This window comes from Pan troglodytes, chromosome 10, assembly GCF_028858775.2.
Source record: "Pan troglodytes isolate AG18354 chromosome 10, NHGRI_mPanTro3-v2.0_pri, whole genome shotgun sequence".
Classification (NCBI taxonomy): Eukaryota; Metazoa; Chordata; class Mammalia; order Primates; family Hominidae; genus Pan; species Pan troglodytes.
The window spans coordinates 82100759-82122948 of record NC_072408.2 but is presented as its reverse complement, the minus strand read 5'-3'; the positions used below and the strand labels follow the sequence as shown (position 1 = coordinate 82122948).

Genomic DNA, 22190 nt, shown 5'->3' with positions numbered 1-22190 from the left:
CCAATACTATGTTGAATAGAAGTGGTGAGAGAGGACATTTTTGTCTTATACTGGTTTTCAAGGGGAATGCATCCAGCTTTTGCCCATTCAGTATGACATTGGCCATGGGTTTCTCATAAATGGCTCTTATTTTTTGATGTATGCTCCTTCAATTCCTAGTTTATTGAGAGGAGTTTTTAACATAAAGGAATGAATTTTATTGAAGGCCTTTTGGCATCTATTGAGATAATCATATGGTTTTTGTCTTTAGTTCTGATGATATAATGAATTACATTTATTGATTTGCGTATGTTGAACCAGACTTGCATCCTGGGGATGAAGCCAACTTGATTGTGATGGATAAGCTTTTTGATGTGTTGCTGGATTTGGTTTGCCAGTATTTTATTGAGAATTTTTGCATTGATGTTCATCGGGGATATTGGCCTGAAGTTTTTTGTTGTTGTTTCTTTGCCAGGTTTTGGTATCAGGATGATGCTGGCCTCATAAAATGGTTAGGGAGGAGTCCCTCCTTTTCAGTTGTTTGGAATATTTTCAGAAGAAAGGGTATCAGCTCCTCTTTGTTCTTCTGGTAGAATTCAGCTGTAAATCTGTCTGGTCCTGTGCTGTTTTTGGTTGATAGGCTGTTCATTACTGCCTCAATTTCAGAACTTGTTATTGGTCTATTCAGGGATTCAACTTCTTCCTGGTTCAGTCTTGGGAGGGCATATGTTTATAGGAATTTATCAATTTCTTCTAGATTTTCCAAGTGATTTGCACAGAGGTGTTTATAGTATTCTCTGATGGTTGTTTGTATTTCTGTGGGGTCAGTGATGATACCCCTTTATCATTTTTTATTGTGTCTATTTGATTCTTCTCTCTTCTTTATTATTCTATTTGGTTAGTAGTCTATCTGTTTTATTAATCTTTTCAAAAAGCCAGCTCCTGGATTCATTGATTTTTTTGAAGGGTTTTTCTTGTTTGTATCACCTTTAGTTTCACTCTGATCTTGGCTTTTTCTTGTCTTCTGCTAGCTTTGGGGTTTGTTTGCTCTTGGTTCTCTAGTTCCTTTAGTTATGATGTTAGGATGTCAATTTGGGATCTTTCTAGCTTTTTGATGTGAGCGTTTAGCACTATAAATTTCCCTCTTAATACTGCTTTAGCTGCATCCCAGAGATTCTAGTGTGTTATATCGTTGTTCTTATTAGTTTCTAAGGACTTCTTAATTTCTGCCTTAATTTAATTATTTACCCAGGAGTCATTCAAGAGCAGGTTGCTCAATTTCCATGTAGTTGTGTGGTTTTGAGTGTTTCTTAATATTGAGTTCTAATTTGATTGTATTTTGTTCTGAGAGACTGTTACGATTTCAGTTCTTTTGCATTTGCTGAGAAGTGATTTACTTCCAATTATGTGCAGTTTTAGAGTAAGTGCCTTGTGGCACTGAGAAGAATGTATATTCTGTTGTTTTGGGGTGGAGAGTTCTGCAGATAACTGTCAGGTCCACTTGATCCAGAGCTGAGTTCAACTTCAGGATATTTTTGTTAATATTCTGTCTCTGTCATCTGGCTAATATTGACAGTGGGGTGTTAAAATCTCCCACTATTATTGTGTGGGAGTCTAAGTCACTTTGTAGGTCTCTAAGAACTTGTTTTATGAATCTGGGTGCTCCTGTATTGGGTGCATATATATTTAGGATAGTTAGCTCTTCTTGTTGAATTGATTACTTTACCATTATGAAATGCCCTTCTTTGTCTTTTTTGATCTTTGTTGGTTTAAAGTTTGTTTTATCAGAAACTAGGATTTCAACCTCTGCTTTTTTCTGTTTTCCATTTGCTTGGTAAATTTTCCTCCATCCCTTTGAGTCTATGTATGTCTTTGCATGTGAGATGGGTCTCTTGAATGCAGCTCACTGATGGATGTTGGCTCTTTATCCAGCTTACCATTCTGTGCCTTTTATATGGGGCCTTTAGGCCATTTACATTTAACGTTAGTATAGTTATATGTGAATTTGATCCTGTCATCATGATGCTAGCTGGTTATTTTGCATACTGATTTATATAGTTGCTTCATAGTGTTGTTGGTTTGTGTACTTCAGCGTGTTTTTTGTAGTGACTGGTAACCATTTTTCCTTTCCATATTTAGTGCTTCCTTCAGGAGCTCTTGCAAGGCAGGCCTGGTGGTGATGAATTCCCTCAGCATTTGCTTGTCTGAAAAAAAATCTCATTTCTCCTTCGCTTATGATGTTTAGTTTGGCTGGATATGAAATTCTAGACTGAAAATTTTTTTCTTTAAGAATGTTAAATATTGGGCCAGCACGATGGCTCATGCCTGTAATCCCAGCACTTTGGGAGGCCAAGGAGGGTGGATCACCTGAGGTCAGGAGTTCGAGACCAGGCTGGCCAACATGGCAAAACCCCGTCTGTACTAAAAATACAAAAATTAGCTGGGTGTGGTGGGGAGCGCCTCTAATCCCAGCTACTCAGGAGGCTGAGGCAGGAGAATCACTTGAACCTGGGAGGCGGAGGTGGTAGTAAGTCAAGATCACACCAGTACACTCCACCTTGGGTGACAGAGCGGGACTCCATCTCAAACAAAACAAAACAAAACAGAATGTTAAATATTGTTCCCAACCTCTTCTGGTTTTTAGGATTTCTGCTGAGAGGTCTGCTGTTAGTCTGATGGGCTTCCCTTTGTAGGTGGCCTGGCCTTTCTCTCTGGCTGCCCTTAACATTGTCTCCTTCACTTTGACCTTGGAGAATCTGATGATTATGTGTCTTGGGGTTGATCTTCTCATGGAGTATCTTATGGGGGTTCTCTGGATTTCCTGAATTTGAATGTTGACCTTTCTTGCTAGGTTGAGGAAGTTCTCCTGGATGATATCCTGAAGTGTGTTTTCCAACTCAGTTCTTTCTCCCCATTTATTTCAGGTACCCCAATCAGTCATAGGTTCAATCTTACATAATCTCATAGTTCTCACAGGTTTTGTTTGTTCCTTTTTTCTCTAATCTTGTCTGCCTGCCTTATTTCAGCAAGATAGTCTTCAAGCTCTGATATCCTTTCTTCCACTTGGTCTGTTTGGATATTGATACTTGTGATTGCATTGTGAAGTTCTTGTGTTGTGTTTTACAGCTCCATCAGTTCATTTATGTTCCTCTCTAAACTGGTTATTCTGGTTAACAGCTCCTGTAATATTTTATCATGGTTCTTAGCTTCTTTGCAATGTGTTAGAATATACTCCTTTAGCTCAGTGAAGTTCATTATTATGCATCTTCTGAACCCTATTTCTGTCAATTCATCCATCTCAGCCTCATCCCAGTTCTGTGCCCTTGCTGGAGATGTGTTTTGATCATTTGCAGCTGAAGAGGCACTCTGGCTTTTTGAGTTTTCAGCGTTTTTGCGTTGATTCTTTCTCATCTTCAAGGGTTTATCTACCTTTGATCTTTGAATCTGCTGACCTTTGGATGGGGTTTTTGTGGTCTTTTTTTATTGATGCTGTTGTTGCTTTCTGTTTGTTCTTTTAGCAGTAAGGCCCCTTTTCCGTAGGGCTGCTGTGGTTTCCTGGGGGCCTACTCCAGACCCTGTTCACCTGGGTCCCTCTGACACCTGGAAGTATCACCAGTGGAGGTGGCAGAACAGCAAAGATGGCAGCCTGATCCTTCCACTGGGCATTCTGTCCCAGAGGGGCATTGACCTGATGCCCGCCAGAATGCTCCTGTATGCAGTGCCTGGAGACCCCTGTTGGGAGATCTCACCCAGTCAGGGGAAATAGGATAAGGGACCCACTTAAATAAGCAGGAATTTCCCTTGTCCAGACTACCCAGACTCCTCAGAGCTTGCCATCAGAAAAGGATAAGATTGCAGTCCATGATACTGTGGCTGCCCCTCCTCCTAGGGGCTCCTCTCAGGGAAATCAGAGATCTGTCCATAAACCCCTGGCTGGGGGTGCTGAAAATCCCTCAGGTAGGCCCTGCCTGGCAAGAAGGAATGTGTCAGGGTCTCGCTTAAAGAAGCAGTCTGGGCACAAACTGTCACAGTGGCTGTGCTGTGCTGTGGGGAATTTCTCCTGGTCCAAACCACTCAGTCTTGCTGGCACCAGCAGCAGGGGAAAATGGCCAACTGGAGCCACAGTGGTGGTGGGCACCCCTCCCTCCCGGGACCCGGTCTTCTTAGGCAGTCTCCAGCCTGCCCCGCTGGCCAGCAGGGAGTCCAATGTAAGGAAATCAATTTCCACTAAAAGTTGTATTGCAGCTGATACACTTTTTATCTTTTTGGATATTTTTTCCTCTATGGATTCTATCTTGGATAATTTTTTTCTTTTCTTTTTTTAAAGAGATAGGGTCTTGCTCTGTTTCTCAAGGCAATCATGGCTCACTGCAGTCTTGAACTCCTGAATCACTGTCTTGGATAATTTCTAATGTTATGATTTTGAATTCATTAATCTTTTTTTCTGGAATGTCTAATATTTCATTAATTTTAACTTCTAAAAAATCTCAGACATTGTAGTCCTCTGTTTTTAATATTTTTCATATCTTTGCTTAGCATTTAAAAATATAGAGTACAGTTATAATAACCATTTTAATGTCTTTCTTTTTTAATTATAACATCTGTGTAAGTTCTGCATTCATTTCAACTTATTGATTCAGCTTCTTCTTATGTCTTATTTTTTTCCTTCTTTATATGGCTGGTAATATTTCATTAGATACCAGACATTGTAAGTGTTAGGTGCTGGGTATTGTGTATTTCTGTAAACCTCCTTGAGTTTTTTTGCTGTTGTTGTTGTTAAAGTTATGTTGTTCTTTTCTTAAAATTCTGTGCTTTTATAATCATTCTCAATCATTTCTTATGTGGGATACAGTCAAATTACATGGGAACATTTTGATCCTTTCAGGTTTTACATTATGAATTGTTAGGTGGGTCTGGAGCAGTTTAGTTCTGCTCCCTGTGTGAGTGCCAAGAACTGTGTCCTCTTATTCTTTCAGATGCTTCTTAACCTGGCCTGAAGTTGTTTCCTCACGTGCATGTGTTAATCAATACTCTGCTAATCAATACTCAAGGAATATTATTTGCAGATTTCTAGGGTTCTCTCTGTGTGTAGTTCTCTTTTCTCTGGTACTCTTTTCCGTGAACTCTAGCTGTATTGGTATTCCTATACTTTTAGCTCCATTTCTTCAACCCAGGGAGCCAGCCAACCTCTGTCTTAGTAATTTCATATGCCATGACCTGAACACTCTCACTGAGACAGGAAGCTGGGGGAATTATAGGGCTAACTTTTTTTTGTTGTTATTTTTCAGAGATCACAGCCCTTTGTTGTATTATAGCCAGTGTCTTTAAAACCATTGCTTCATGTGCTTCATCTGTTTTGCTTTTTATGGCTTTTGTTTCAAGTGACAGGGTATATTGGTCCCTACCACTTGGCCAGGGGTGACATAACACTATTCTCGTATGCTTTCACAAGACCCATAAGAAATCTGTTACGTACATAATTTGTTTGGACCCCAAAACCTGACTTATTCAAAGCAGTATGATGCTTAACTGCTTTTTCATCAAATCTTGAGCCTTCATCCCCTATTATTATTCTCTTTCCATTTCAAATCTTGTGATTAGTCTCCTTAAGAGAAAAGATGATAATAAATGTGTCAGTAGTTTTATAATTTCTCTGAATCTATAAAAACTCTACTTTTCCCAAGCTATAAAAATTTGTATTTTTCATTCTTGTTTTTGCTTCCAAGTGAAAGGTCATGGAAGAAAATACAGAGAGATATATACACATTTCTGCCTCTCTCTAGTACTTTTGGCATATCTCAGCTCCTTTTCATCAGTTTTGCATATTTATTCTTTGTCTTTGTTTTTATCTTTTCTACTGCTTATTTTTAAATTGATGTTTGTTGAAGAGCTGGGTTATTAACTGTTTTTATAGTCTCCTAGTATAGATTCACTGGGATTAGAGGACTAGAATTTCATTTTTGGAGTTTCCCTTTAAGCTTATGCTATATTTTCATTTAGATATGCAATTATCAGCAAGACAATTAAAGTTATGTTGTTCTTTTCTTAAAAGTATGTTCTTTTACAATCATTCTCAATCATTTTCTTATTCCACTTATTTTATATTATATTAGAGAAGCATCTGCCAGCCTTTTTGTGTTTCAGTATTTATATATTACTGTGGCAACATATTTTATATTATCTCTTTTTTTAAACCTATCAGTCTCCATCATTTTCTCTCTCAAGTTTAAATATCTTATAATAGGTATAATTTTTCTTTAAGTAAGGCAATATTCTGTCACCATCTTCTATTTTCACCTATCTCATTTGATTAGCATTGTAGAGGGAGTCATTACTTATCAAAAATACACTTGTGTCTAGTATAAGGTCCTCTTATTTGGCAACCATCATCAACATTAATTTCAATTAAAATATTTTTAAGAGAAAATAACTCACGCAGGTCCGTAGTTGCATACAAATATTGCAGTTGAAGCTCCCCCAAGGTTAGGACACATTGCAACTGCACAACCGACATAAAATGAATTGGCCCAAACTAACTATAAAGAAAAGGAATGTCAAGATAGAATATGGAAAACAATTCTATGCAAACAATGCATTTAGAGAATTGGTATAATCTTTGTCATGCTACAAAAAATAATGTACATAAATATTTATTAGTTACATATTTTTTCTAATGTTTATATTTATATTAAAATTCTTATATTGTCATGGCTGATTTTATGAGAGCTACCAAGCTAGTTTTTCCTTACTGGTAATTCTCATAAATCAAAAGGATAATATAATATATAACCAAATTCATAATATACAGCCAAAATAATTTCTTCTAGATTATTTATGAAATACATTTTAATTCTATCCCTGGGAATATCATACAAACAATATGAAAATCAGACTATAAATGAAAACAATAACTTACATTTATTTGTTTTTCTCAGAAAAATTTTACAAATTACATCTTAAATTTTGCAATCTTAACCATATTCTTACCTTTGTCAAGTCACAAGACATAGGTAGGAATGAAAAACATATTGAGTTGATTTTCAAAGATGCCTGCCGTAAGGATGGTGAATGTTTATTTTTATCTAGTTGCAAAGAATAGCAAAGTTATTCAAAAGGAAGAAGACTTCTATGGAAAACTAGTTATAGGAGATAGGTAAAGAGGTGAGGAACATTACTAGTTTTTGTGACAATGATAGAATAAAATTTTTTCATTTTCCAAATAAACAAAAAAGGGAAAAAAATACTGGTTTACTCCATTTGAAAAATAATTCAAGGAATTTAGACGCAGAATAAATTTTAACAATACAAATTTCTGATCTCATTTATTTTACAACTTTATTAGCAAAATGTACTAAGCTATTTCGTAAATTGATGTATCAATTGTTTTCTATAGGCTTGTCCTAGCCAGAGTCAATAGTTTTGCAAAATATATTTTACCAGCTTTTTGTTTGCCTGAGAGGCAGCAAAAGTGCAAGAAAAATCAAAGTGAACTGAGAACTTAAAAACGAGATTTGGGAGGCTGAGGCGGGCAGATTGCGAGGTCAGGAGTTCGAGGTCAGCCGGGCCAACATGGCAAAACCCCATTTCTACTAAAAATACAAAAACTAGCTGAGCGTGGTGGCATGTGCCTGTAATCCTAGCTACTCAGGAGGCTGAGGCAGGAGAATTGCTTGAACTCAGGAAGTGGAGGTTGCAGTGAGTTGAGATCACACCACTGTACTCCAGTCTGGGTTACAGGGCGAGACTCCGTCTCAAAAAAAAAAAAAAAAAAAAAAAAGAGTTTTGCTTTCAACCATCTTTGTGGTTTTGGTGAGTAAGTGACAGATCAATTCTGAGGTAGTTTCCCACTTAATGAAATGAGATAAAGTGAGATGATTAAAAGAGCATTTTTCCTTTTGAATGTTTTAAACAATTAACCAAAAATACAACTAAAATATATATATTTCCAAAAAATCATGTTTAACAATTTGGCTTATGAATAACTAACTACATCATTAAATTTTATCTAAATTGTGACTTTTTGGGGCTTTTGGAATCGTGAGAATAAATATTCACTATGTAGGTTTACGATGTATTGCTTTCATTAAAGAAACTAGATGTAATATTAATATGAACATTGGATGTAACTCTAATATGAATATCAGTAGGTGATAAGTGCAAGAAAATTTTCCCTTATTTTGTTTAGAACATTAAGCAAGATATAGTTGTTGATTTTATAAGAATATAACCATTCCTAATTACTTAACCTTGTGTGTAAACTAGCCAATAAAGAGTAAGCTCCCCTTTCTGATTTAGTAATACGAAGGGAGAAGGGGCATTTGAGAACCAGCTTTTTTTGTTTTGTTTTGTTTTGTTTGTTTTTTTACTTTACAGCAAAAGAGAAGACAAAGGATATATAAAAGCTATGACTCAGCCTTGATATCATCTTAGGGATATTGCATCTTTTTGTTAGTCAGGACATCTGACACCTGATTCATTCTCTCAATTTTCCCTTAGTATCCAAACCATATACTTTACCAACATCTTTCCTGATGTCCTAGAGAGTGTCTAGACTTAGAACAACCTGTTGTTGAACGAAGAGTGAACATAAAGGGAACATGGAAGTTGCTATTATTTGTTCACTGCACCTCTGATAAGAACAAGTTGCTTTAAGACCCTATATATAAATTCAACTTATGCAAATGGGTAAGTCTAGAGAAGAAGGTTGGCTCTTTATATTGCTTAAACAGGCTTTCCTAGGGGCTCAGTACCATGTCTAGGATTAAAGTATGGCCCAAAAGGTGAATTTTAGACACATTTACACTTCTATCTGAAATAATTTTAAAAATTGAGAAAATGATAGGAAGTAATGGTTTTCAAGACATTAGGCAACACAACATAATACCCCTGAGATTTGCAGAAAAAAAAAGATAGAAACTGTATAATTGTCCTGGTTTATTGCCTGGAGACAGTTTCTAGATTATGGCTCAGGAGAAGTTTGATACACTCTCATAGTTATGAGAGTCTGATTGAGAGTCTTGGGGAGACCACGGACACAGAAGTTTAGATGGCATAGTACTGAAGAGGTGAGAATTGTACAGTGACACACTAGGACAATGTGCAGAGGGTCCTCATCATCTATTCAGCAAAGTACTAATCAAAACATGTATGTGAAGAAACTAGTCTGACCCATTTACAAGAACTAGAGGAAGTAATACCACGGTTTACACAAAGCCAGAAATTGGACCTATTCCCACTTTCCAAATTGGACAACTTCATAATTCTCAGGGTATTAGGTAGAGTGTGCAGAAGAATCTTGCCTCTGTAGTGAGAGATCATTATCAGCTCTGGACTAAACGCTACTTTTATTCTACCTAACATATTTTAAAAGCAGGAACAAAGAGGATCAAATAAATTGCAGGTAACTTAGCTGTACCCAAAAAGACAGCTCAAGAATATTTATAGTATACAGATGAACCCAGCACTCAACAAGGCAAAACGTACAAATTGCGAATATAATAAAATTTACCCAACATGATATGATGGAAGAAAATTTGATTCATAATGAAGAGAAAAATCAATCTATTGAAACTAACACAGAGCTAACATAGATACTAGAGCTAGCAGGGAAAATATTAATTATTACAACTCTATCTCATATGCTTAAAAAGCTAGATGAAAGAGAAAACATATTAGGTATATTCATTGAAGATGTAAAAATATTAAACTTGTAGAGATACAAACTTTAAGGTGCAAGATTGAAAACTGAATGGGATTAACAGGAGACTAAACATTACAGAAGGCTAGATTAGCAAACTTAAAGATGTAGCAATAAAATTACTTGAAATTAATCACAGAGAGAAGAAAACCAAGAAAAAAGACAAGAGCATCAATTTATGTGGGGAGAACTTCAAGTGGCTTTCTACATGAGTAACTTGAAGAGAACTTCCCACTTCCAGGGAAGGGAAGAGAGAGAGTGAGAGAAAGAAGTATTTCCAGAAACAATGGCCAACATTCTTCTAAATTTGATTTAAGTTATAGACTTACAACTTCAAAAAGGCCAGTGAACTGCAGCACAAGAAACATACAGAAAACTTTGGTATATTATTATTAAATTGCTCAAGACCTATGATAAAGGAAAAAATGTAAAGGCAGCCAGAAAAATAAAGGCACTTTACATACAGAGAAATAAATTCTGGCAATTAAAATATGCACAAATAAGAACTAATCAATAAAGATGTCAAATATTTACCTGTGTATAATGGCCACAGACTCTGGAGCATGATAGACTATCAAAATCATAAAATTGGGTTTCATTATACCAAGCCGTAATGGCATGTCTTGGTGTGAATGACTTTATTCCACCTAACCAGATATTTTCTCCAACATATTCAAAAGCTGCATAGCATTTATATGATTTATCCAAACAGTCGTTATGTTCAAATTTGCACTGGTTTGCCCATGATTTAGCCATCTTTGCTAAACCTTTATCCCAAATCTGAAAGATAAAAATAATTTAAATTGAATTGTGCATAAGTATTTGCATTAAATTATTCTAATGATTATAATCAACTAAGTTTTGCTTAAATTTATTATTTTAATAAGATATAGTTTTTCTTTGGTATTTATTATGTTCATAGTTAGTCATTTCTTTTTAGTTCTACTTCAGAAATACTTATTTATACTCACTCTATGACAGTTCATTGTTATATTACCTGTACTTAGCAGATGGCCTGGTACATTAGAGTCACTAAACAAATAAATTGGAATGTGATTAAAATAAGCCAGAATTCAAAGTCTAGTAATTCAGAAGGTCATGTTAATTTATTACAATTAAAGGATGAATACTCATTGATAATTAAAAAGGGCAAAAAACTAGGAATAGAAAGAAAAAATCCCCTTAATTTGATAAGCTACAAACAAACAGACAAAAATCTTATCAAATGGTGAAATACTAAAACTTTCCCTCAAGATTAGGAATGAAACAAGATATCTGCCCTTGTTATTTCTATTCATTATTGTACAAGAAGTTAGGTAGTGTAATAAAATACATGAGTTGTAAATACATAAGACAAAATATATAAAATGTATAAGGATTGGGATCTATCATTATTCACAGATTACATGACTGGATACATAAAAATTTAAATTAATACATAAACAATACTATAAAAATAAATGAAGTTATCAAAGTTGAAAGATACAAGGAAAATATGCAAAAATCTATTATATATCTATGTATATTCTACAAATGAATAGCTGCAAAACATTCAATATGTATAAATAAATTTAATAAGTGATATACAAGATCTCTCTGCTGAAAACTGCAAAAACGTAACTGAAAGAAATTGTAAAAGACTTAAATAAATGGAGAGATATAAAATGTTCATGGACCAGAATATTCTGTATTGCAAAAGAATATTGATTATGACATATAATTTTATTTCTAATCAAACTCCAAGTAGCTTTTTTGGGGTGGAAATTGATTACAAAATTTATGTGGAAATGCAATGTTCCAAGTAAAGCTCAGACAATCTTTTAAATGTAGAATAAAACTGGAGACTTTCTCTACCAGATATCAATATTTATCATAAAGCTACATTAAGATATTGTCATATTGACACAAGGGAAGACAAATAGCTCAATGGAACAGAACAGAGTCCAGAAACAACTCATGACAAAAGCAACAGTCTTAATGTAGGTATAATTGCCAAGGTTATTTTTAAACATCTTTTTATTTTTAACTAATTATAAATTCACAAGAAGTTACAAAAATAATACACAGGGGTCCTGTGTAGACTTCACCTACTTTTCCCAATGATAATGTTTTTTGTAACAATAGTATGATATCAAAATAAGAAATTGACATTGGTATTATCTACAGACCTTTTAAAGATTTCAACAGTTTTACATGCATTTATTTTTGTATATGTGTAGGTTTATGTGATTTTATCACATGTATAAATTGAAGTAATCACTCCCACAATATTTAGATACAGCACTGTTTCAACACCACAAGGATCCTTCATGCTAACCTATTAAGTCACAACCACTCACTACCCACACTATCTTTAACCCCTGGCGATCACCAATCTGTTCTTCAGTTCTGTAATTTTGTTATTTCAAGAATGTTGTATAAATAGGTGGCCAGGCGTGGTGACTCATGCCTGTAATCCCAGCACTTTGGGAGGCCAAGGCGGGTGGATCACCTGAGGTCAGGAGATCCAGCCTGGCCAACAGGGTGAAACCCCATCGCTACTAAAAATACAAAAATCAGCCAGGTGTGGTGGCGGGTGCTTGTAATCCCAACTACTCAGGAGGATGAGGAGGAGAATTGCTTGAACCTAGGAGGCGGAGGTTGCAGTGAGCCAAGACCGTGCCATTGCCCTCCAGTCTGGGTGACAGAGACTCCGTCTCAAAAAAAAAAAAAAAGGCCGGGCGCGGTGGCTCACGCCTGTAATCCCAACACTTTGGGCGGCCGATGCGGGCGGATCACGAGATCAGGAGATCGTGACCGTCCTGGCTAACACGGCGAAACCGCGTCTCCACTAAAAATACAAAAAATTCTCCGGGCGTGGTGGCGGGCTCCTGTAGTCTCAGTTACTCTGGAGGCTGAGGCAGGAGAATGGCGTGAACCCGGGAGGCGGAGCTTGCAGTGAGCCGAGACAGCGCCACTGCATTCCAGCCTGGGCGACAGAGCGAGACTCCGTTTCAAAGAAAAAAAGAAAAAGAAAAAAAGAATGTTATATAAATAGAATCCTCCTCTATGTATCCATTTTGAGATTGGCTTCTCTTCACTCAGCATAATGCCTTTGAGAGCCACGGGGATGTTCCATGTGTTGATAGTTTGTTCCATTTAATGACCAAGTCATATTCCATGGTATAGATGTACCACAGTTTAACTTTCATCTATTGATGGAAATTTGGATGTTTACAAGTTTGAGCTATTACAAACATGTATACAGTCACTAAACTCCTGTTTCTCAAGAGCATTGAATCGGGAGTATCCATAAATATTTGTGAGCAGGTTTTTATGTAGCAATGTTTTCCTTTTTCTAGGAAAAAAGAAAAAGGAAAAAGTGCCCAGAAGTGCAATTGCAAGTCTAAGTCATATGTAAGTGTATGTTTAGGTGTTTTTTTTTTTTTTTTTTGTAAGAAACTGCCAAACTATTTCCTAGAGTGGCTATACCATTTTGCATTCCCACCAGAAAAGTATGACTGATCAATTTTCTCCATATCTTCACCAGTATTTGGTATTGTCATTATTTTTTATTTTTGCTTTCCTAATTGGTGTGTAGTGATATGTCCTTGTGGTTTTAATTTGCATTTCACTAATGGCTAATGATATTTAGCATGTTTTCATGTGCTTATTTTCCATCTGTATATCTCTGTGGCTAAATGTCAGTCTTCTGTTAATTTTCTAATTGAATTTTTTTCTTTTTTTTTTTTACTGTTGAGTTTTGAGACTTATTTCTCTAGATAGGAGTTCTTTCTTAAATATATGGTTTGAATATATTTTCTCCTAGTTTGTAGTTTGTCCTCTCATCTTCCTAACAGGGTACTTTAGAAAGTAGAAGTTTCTTATTTTGATGAGGTCAAATTTGTTGACTTTTTAAAAATAGATTTCGGTTTTGATAAAAATCAAAATAATTCATTATATTAGGAAGTTTCATCTAGCCCTGTCCTGAGGATTTTCTCCTGTTTTTCTTCTAATAGTTTTATTTAAATTTATGATTCATTTTGGGTTAATTTTTGCTCTTTAGGTCAAAAAGTTTTTTCTTTTCTTATAGGCATTAAATGGTGTTTCAACACCATTTCTTGAATAGACTATCCTTGCTCCACTGAATTGCTTTTGCATCTTTGTCAAAAATCTACGCAGAGGAAAATAAGTCGTTTTTTGAAAAAGACACTAGCACACACATGTTTATAGCAGCACAATTTGCAGTTCTAAAAATATGGAAACAGTCTAAATGCCCATCAACCAAGAAGTTAATAAAGAAAATGTGGTATGTATATATATATATATATATAATATATATTTTATATATGTGTGTATAAAATATATACATATAATGGAATATGACTCAGCCATAAAAAGGAACAAAATAATGGCATTTGCAGCAACCTGGATGGAGTTGGAGACCATTATTCTAATTGAAGTAACTCAGGAATGGAAAATGAAACATTGTATGTTCTCACTTCTAAGTGGGAGCTAAGCTATGAGGACAGAAGAATGATGGACTCTGGGGACTCATGGGGAAGAGTGGGAGTGGGGTGAGGGATAAAAGACTACACATTGGGCACTGCTTGGGCGATGGGTGCACCAAAATCTCAGAAATCACCAGTAAATAACTTTTCCACTGGGAGAACTGGCTAGCCATATGCAGAAAATTGAAACTGGACCCCTTCCTTACACCTTATCCAAAAATTAGCTCAAGATGGATTAAAGACTTAAATGTAAAACCCAAAATCATAAAAACCCTAGAAGAAAAATCTAGGCAATACCATTCAGGACATAGGCACGGGCAAATATTTCATGATGAAAACATCAAAAGCAATTGCAACAAAAACAAAAATGGACAAATGGTATCTAATTAAAGAGCTTCTGTACAGCAAAAGAAAGTATCATCAGAATGAACAGACAACCTATAGAATGGTAGAAAATTTTAGCAATCTATCCATCTGACCAAGGTCTAATATCCAGAGTCTATAAGGAGATTAAATAAATTTAAAGAACAACCCCATTAAAAAGTGGCCAAAGGACATGAACAGACACTTCTCAAAAGAAGACATACATGTGGCCAAAAAAACAAATGAAAAAAAAGCTCAACATTAGTTAGCATTAGAAAAATGCAATCAAAACCACAATTGGATACCATCTTAGGCCCGTCAGAATGGCAATTATTAAAAAGTCCAGAAATAGGTGCTGGCAGTGTTACGTGAAAAAAAGGAACATTTTTACATTGTTGGTGGGAGTGTAAATTAGTTTACCCATTGTGGAGGACAGTGTGGCAATTCCTCAAAGATCTAGAGTCAGAAATACCATTTGACCCAGCAATCCCATTACTGGGTATGTACCCAAAGGAATATAGATCATTCTATTATAAGCATACATGCACATGTATATTCACTGCACACTATTCACAATAGCAAAGACATGGAATCAACCCAAATGCCCATCAGTGATAGAATGGATAAAGAAAATATGTGCTACAGACACACCATGGAATACTATGCAGCCATAAAAAGGAATGAGATCAAGTCCTTTGCAGGGACATGGATGGAGCTGGAAGCTATTATCCTCAGCAAACTAATGCAGGAACAGAAAACCAAACACCACATGTTCTCACTTACAAGTGGGAACTGAACAATGAGAACACATGGACACATGGGGGGATCAACACACATTGGGGCCTGTAGGCAGAAGGCGGTGGGAGGAGAGAGAGCTTCAGGAAGAATAGCTAATAGATGCTGGGCTTAATACGTGGGTGATTGGTTGATCTGTGCAGCAAACCACCATGGCATATGTTCACCTGTGTAACAAACCTGCACATCCTGCACATGTACCCCAGAACTTAAAAACTGAAAAAAAATAACTTTTCCATGCAACCAAACATCACCTGTTTCCCCAAAACTATTATTAAAAAAACCTACAGGAAAAAATGGAAAAAAAAATGAAATAAAATGAATTGATGCAGAGTTTTACCAAATGGTTTTCATGACTCTATTGAGATGATCAATAATTTTTCTCATTGAATCTATGAAGAGTGGCAGACTGTAAACAGCAATTAAATTCCCCCAATCCAAGTCAGATTTCTCACAGATTTTTCATTTTCTGGGGAGTTTTCTGTTAATGGTGTTTCCAGTTTTGTTCCTGATTTTGTTGATTAATTTTCAAGTCCTAATCCAACTTTTTATTCCTGAGATTGTGTTGCTGGATTCAATTGATTATAATTTTGTTGAAGATTTTTTGCATCTACATTGAGCTATAATTTTCTAACCTGTAATGTTTTTTCTGGTTTGGTGTCAGGGTAAAAGTTGACTCATAAAGTTCCAAAAGATTTTCTCTTTCAGTTTCACAAAGAGATTTGTATAAGATTGGTGTTGCTTTTCTCTTAGAATTCACCTGAATTTTCTGTTAAGAATATTTTAAATTACATATTTAATTTATGTAATGGCATAAGACTATTTAGATTGATGAAGATGCAGATGAATGATCTCATTCATACATTGGTTAAATATCCCTGTCAAAAGATTTATATTGGGTTCAAAGTCAATCTCTAACCCCAGATTCTTTCATTTGTACAAGACAAAGAAGACAATAGTTGAAAAATAATAATAGAAATCAAAGAAATAAAAATAATGAGCAATACTTTTATTAGGCAAAGTTCAAGGATTTAATGTTACTTTATAAAACACATAGTACAGAATGTAATATTTGTGAGACTTTATGTGATAAATAACATGGCACGCATATATAAAATAAAAATTCCAATCTTGAGGTAGGTAGTTTCACTGACGTATACATATGTAAAAAAAATTGTACATTAAAACTAGTGCATTTTATGCACTTATTCACTAGTAATCATTCAATAAACAACATATCAAAATACTGTGTCAATTTTATAAAATGCTGATTTTCAAGACATTTGTCCATTTATTTTCTTTATGTTGTCAAATTTATTAGTATAAAGTTGTTCAAAATATTCTCTATCTATCCATTTAATGTGTGGAGTTTTTTAAAAGTGATTTTCCATTCCTAAAATTGATTTTTGAGTTGTGTCTTTCTTCATTAATCTTTTTTTTACTACTGGTTTATCAATTTTATTAATATATAGTTTTAAACCAACTTTTGATATTATTGATTTTAGTCCTCATACTTTTACTTTCAATTTCATCAAATTATGATCATCTTTAGTTTTTTTAAAATTTTCTTGTGCTTAATTTAAACTTGTTTCCTACCTTCTTGAATTGAAAGAATAGGTCTTGATTTTTAACTATTCTTCTTTCCTAAAATATTCATTTAAATCTATACGTATGCTTCCAAACACTTCTTTTGCTATATCCCACAAATTTTGATATGCTGTGTTTCCATTAACATTCGAATCTAAATTATAGTAATCTCTATTATTATTTCTTCTTTAACTTATGGACCATTTAGATATGTCCTGCTTGATTTCACATTTTGGGAGATTTTGCACACTTTATTTCTAGTTTAAGTCTTTTTTTTCAGAAAATATAGAACAAAATTTCAAATACTGTTAATTTATTGAGACTTGTTTTATGGTTCAGCATATTGTTTATATTGATGAATGTAATGAATACTTGATAAAAATTTGTATTTTGCAGTGTGGTATAAATTGTTTAATGTCAATTAGGTAAAATTGTTTGATGTTCAAATCTTTTTTTATTTTTACTGATTTTTACCTACTTGTTCTCTTACTAAGATTAAAATCTCTATGACTGTTTTGTCTCTTTCTCCCTTTACTTTTGCCAATTTTTGTGTATTAAAATATATTATTACATTTATTTGTATTGAAGATTGCTGTGTCTTTTGTTGAATTGGCCCTTTTATTTTCCTAAATGTCCCCTTTTATTTCTGGTAGTTCTCCTTGTCTTAAAATCTACTTCGGTAGACATAAATATAGCTACTCTATCTTAATTTTAGAGTTTGCATAACGTATTTTTTCCATCTTTTTACTTTAATCTGTTTGTGATATGTTTCTGTTACAAAAGCAGTAATCCAATCTGATAATCTTTATTTTTAATTAAAGTATGTAGTAGTCATTTGCATTTAATGTAATTTTAACATGGTTAAGTTTTAGTCTACCATTTGCTATTTTTAATTGATTCCCTCTTTGTTCTTTTGTTCCTTGTTCCTGTTTTCCAAAAATTAATCAAGGACTTTAGTATTCTATTTACTGGATTTTTAGCTCTACTTCTTCATATATTTTTAATGGTTATTCTAGATATTAAAATATGCATTCTTAACTTCTCACGGTCCATCCAGAAATATTATTGTGATTCTTAACAATATAAGGAACTTTCAGCAGAATAATTCTATTGACACTTCACTTCATTTTTTATGCATTGGTTATAATGTGTTTTGTTTCTACATTATTATAAACTCCACAATTCATTGTTATCATATTTTGCTTTAAATAGTCAATGAGTACAAAAGAAATATAAAGAACATTTATTATATTTAACCCCACATTTACTCTTTTTTATCATACAGTTTACAATAAAACTCTAAAGGCATCACCCATATTAATACTAATATTAGTATTTCTGAATTCCGTTGAATATTTATTTCTAGTTAATTTATGCCTTGGACAACCCCAAGCTGGTAAACATTATATATTAAAATATCTTAACAATTCTGCATTAAAGAGATTAGTTTATTCTTGTTTCATTTCTGATACATATTTCAATCTTTCTCCCCCATCAAAATATAATTTTCTTATACAGTAGACTAGTACAGTTTTGAACTTATTTTAATGCCTGAGTTGTGATTTTATAATTACTTTTGTTTTCCACTGGATAGAAAAGAAGAAAGCTGGAATAGATATGACTTATACTGTATCTACATCTGCATAGTACATAAAATAGACTAATACTATCAACGTTTATGCTTATAATGATGCATTTATAAACAAGAAAAAGTTATAATGCAAGGGAAATTTCCAATCATACAATTCATAGTCAAGTATTTAAAATTTTGTAAATTCTATGGATTATTTTAATAATCCAATGTTTTTTATGCTTATTCTTCAATAGAGTACTGTATTTTTTTCAAATAAAATAATACTACACATGAAGTGTTGTTTTGATCTTGGATTCATATGATATAAAAATAAGTAAGAGAACAAGAGAATCTCCATTCCTGGGCTATTTCTTTGGTATCTTGTATCTTGGTTGTGGGGGGTGGAAATTGCTAGCTAAAAAATGGAAGAAAGAAAACAAAATAATCCTGTGTTCAGTACTTATAACTTTAGTGGTGCAACAAAGCAACTTCCAAACACTGCTCCAGCATCCCCACCTTCCCCGCAAGAGGCAAGGAACAGCTTCAAGTCTTCCTTTCTTGTTCACTCCTATGACTCTGGAGGAGACAGCCCAACCAAGGTGTGAATTTTTTTCTTTTTAACTGCATATATGTAAAGTCCGGATTGAATTAGTACAAGTTAAGTCCGTGAAATTTATCACCCAGATACCTCAGGATGAGTCAGGGATTTAAGAGCCCAGCCCTGGTTCTTTCTCACCATGTATTTCATGTCGGCCGCGGGAGGGTTGACTTTGCCACGCCATTCGTTGTGGGCTTCTATGCAGTTGTCTATAAAGTGTGGGTCAGTGATGGATGGGATTTTGGAAGATGTACTGGCTACCAAACACAGACCCAAGATCCATAAACAACTGAATTTATTCTTCAGAGCCATGGAAGTATGTGGAGGATGCCCTGACTGCGCGGACCAGTAACGGCTGGGGCAACCCGATTTCCCCACGCCCCCGCACCACGCTCTCCCTTGGCTCCATCCTGCCGCACAGGCTCGAGCCCAGCGCGGGGATGCCCAGCAGGCTGGATCAGCTTGTCAGTGTCGCTGTGGGGAAGAACAGGCAGCAGGGTTCCCCTTCCACAGCGCTTTGAGCTACAGGGGAAAGCTCTGAGTCGCCCTCTGGTGGAGGGAATTTCAACCATCCAAACTGCTTTCTGTGGATCCAATCTGTAATCTGCAGAGCGCGCCTGGATTGTAATACAGATTGCAATATGCAAGCCACACAAGTTAGGTAAAGAACAAGTGCGGGATGCTGACAATGGGCCAGTCGAGTGCAAAGCACTATATATTCGTTTCTTAGACGCAGCTTCCGTGTATAGATTTTTATTGTTCTAAATAATCTAGAATCATATTGCCACTTCCCTCAGAGATTGGGAATAGAGTAAGAATAGGCAATTCTTATACAGTGACATACAGTGATCCTAAATTATCAACTTGTCAAACATTTAATAATTTCCTTCTGTTTTTTCGTCTGAAGAGACCGAATGCTTAGATAGATAAAAATAGATGCCTGGAAAATGTAGCCAAGTAGTTCCTCTTGACAAAATCTTCCCTTTTTGATAGTTTGGAACAGAGCCACTGTATGGTGACTGGCAGACTCCAAGAGTTGCTTTAATTGATACACTGAGACTGGGATGGACAGAGTACATTTGATTGTCTATTTTACCTGCAATGCAACATAAAAAAACTTCATTTGGCTTAATGTTTTAAATTCATTACATCAGTTATATTGATATTCTGTAATAAACCAGCATTTTTCCCCATGACATTAATTTTTTTTAGTATTTCTATGTTTCAAATAAATACCTTTACTTAGTAATTTGAAGTTGTTTACAATGCTGTTTAATTCAAGTGAACACGTACTTACATCTGCTGAATGATCCGCCATAGTCAACCTTGACACAAAAAACAAAAACCAAAACAAACAACTTTGATGCAGCTACTATCTTTTTAAAAATAAAAAGCAGAAAATTAGATTATAAAAAAACGAAAAATGCAAGGATCCTAATGGAAATTCTACTGGGCAATAGATAATATATTTCTAGTCTACTACCAGCTAATGGAGAATTGCTGTATATACTACTTTCATATCACATACATAGTCCAAACTGAGCTTCTGATATCCCACACCCAAAGACATGAACATATATATGTGTGTGTGTGTGTATATGTGTGCGTGTAGGTATACAGATAGATAAATCAATACAGTTATGTACATCTACATGTGTCTATATATATATGTCTCTTCCTGGATATAAAGATATCTATAGGCATATACACACATACATACACACACATATGTGTATATACACACATACATACACACACGTATATGTGTATATACACATACATACACACACGTATATGTGTATATACACACATACACACACGTATATGTGTATATACACACATACACGTATATGTGTATATACACACATACACACACGTATATGTGTATATACACACATACACACACGTATATGTGTATATACACACATACACACACGTATATGTGTATATACACACATACACAGACACGTATATGTGTATATACACACATACACACACGTATATGTGTATATACACACATACATACACACACGTATGTGTATATACACACATACATACACACACGTATATGTGTATATACACATACATACACACACATGTATATGTGTATATACACACATACATACACACACATGTATATGTGTATGTACACATACATGTATATGTGTATATACACACATACATACAGACACATGTATATGTGTATATACACATACATACAGACACATGTATATGTGTATACACACATACATACACACACATGACATACACACACATGTATATGTGTATACACACATACATACACACGTATATGTGTATATACACACATGTATGTGTATATACACACATATACACACGTATGTGTATACACACATATACACACATGTATGTGTATATACACACATACACACATACACACGTATATGTGTACACATACACACATACACACACGTATATGTGTATATACACGCATACACACACATGTATATGTGTATATACACGCATACACACACATGTATGTGTATATACACGCATACACACACGTATATGTGTATATACACACATACACACATGTATGTGTGTATACACACACATACAATACACACATGTATGTGTGTATACACACACACAATACACACATGTATGTGTGTATACACACACACAATACACACATGTATGTGTGTATACACACACACAATACACACATGTATGTGTGTATACACACACACAATACACACATGTATGTGTGTATACACACACACAATACACACATGTATGTGTGTATACACACACACAATACACACATGTATGTGTGTATATACACACATGTATGTGTGTATATACACACATACAATACACACATGTATTTGTGTATATACACACATACAATACACACATGTATGTGTGTATATACACACATACAATACACACATACAATACACACATGTATGTGTGTATATACACACAATACACACATGTATGTGTATATACACACATACAATACACACATGTATGTGTGTATACACACATGTATATACACACATACATATACACACATGTATGTGTGTATATACACACATGTATATACAATGTGTGTATATACACACA

The 22190-nt window shown here is 34.7% G+C and overlaps 2 protein-coding genes across 12 annotated transcripts in view; one reads left to right on the top strand and one right to left on the bottom strand.

Moving 5' to 3' along the window:
• Positions 1–19518, bottom strand: part of GLIPR1L1 (GLIPR1 like 1) — a 35510-nt gene extending 15992 nt beyond the window's left edge. The window contains exons 1-3 of one of the 2 annotated variants that reach the window (XM_001160304.8): positions 19221–19518; positions 10211–10456; positions 6415–6515 (exon numbers count right to left, since the gene is read on the bottom strand). In XM_001160304.8, coding sequence (XP_001160304.1) covers positions 6415–6515; positions 10211–10456; positions 19221–19394 — 521 coding nt within the window. In that variant the 5' untranslated portion in view covers positions 19395–19518. The remainder of the gene's footprint in view (positions 1–6414; positions 6516–10210; positions 10457–19220) is intronic. The other variant, XM_001160352.8, reaches the window with a different exon arrangement.
• The window catches only part of CAPS2 (calcyphosine 2), a 116305-nt gene that overhangs the window by 36680 nt on the left and 57435 nt on the right, over positions 1–22190 (top strand). The gene's annotated exons all lie outside the window — the stretch shown is intronic.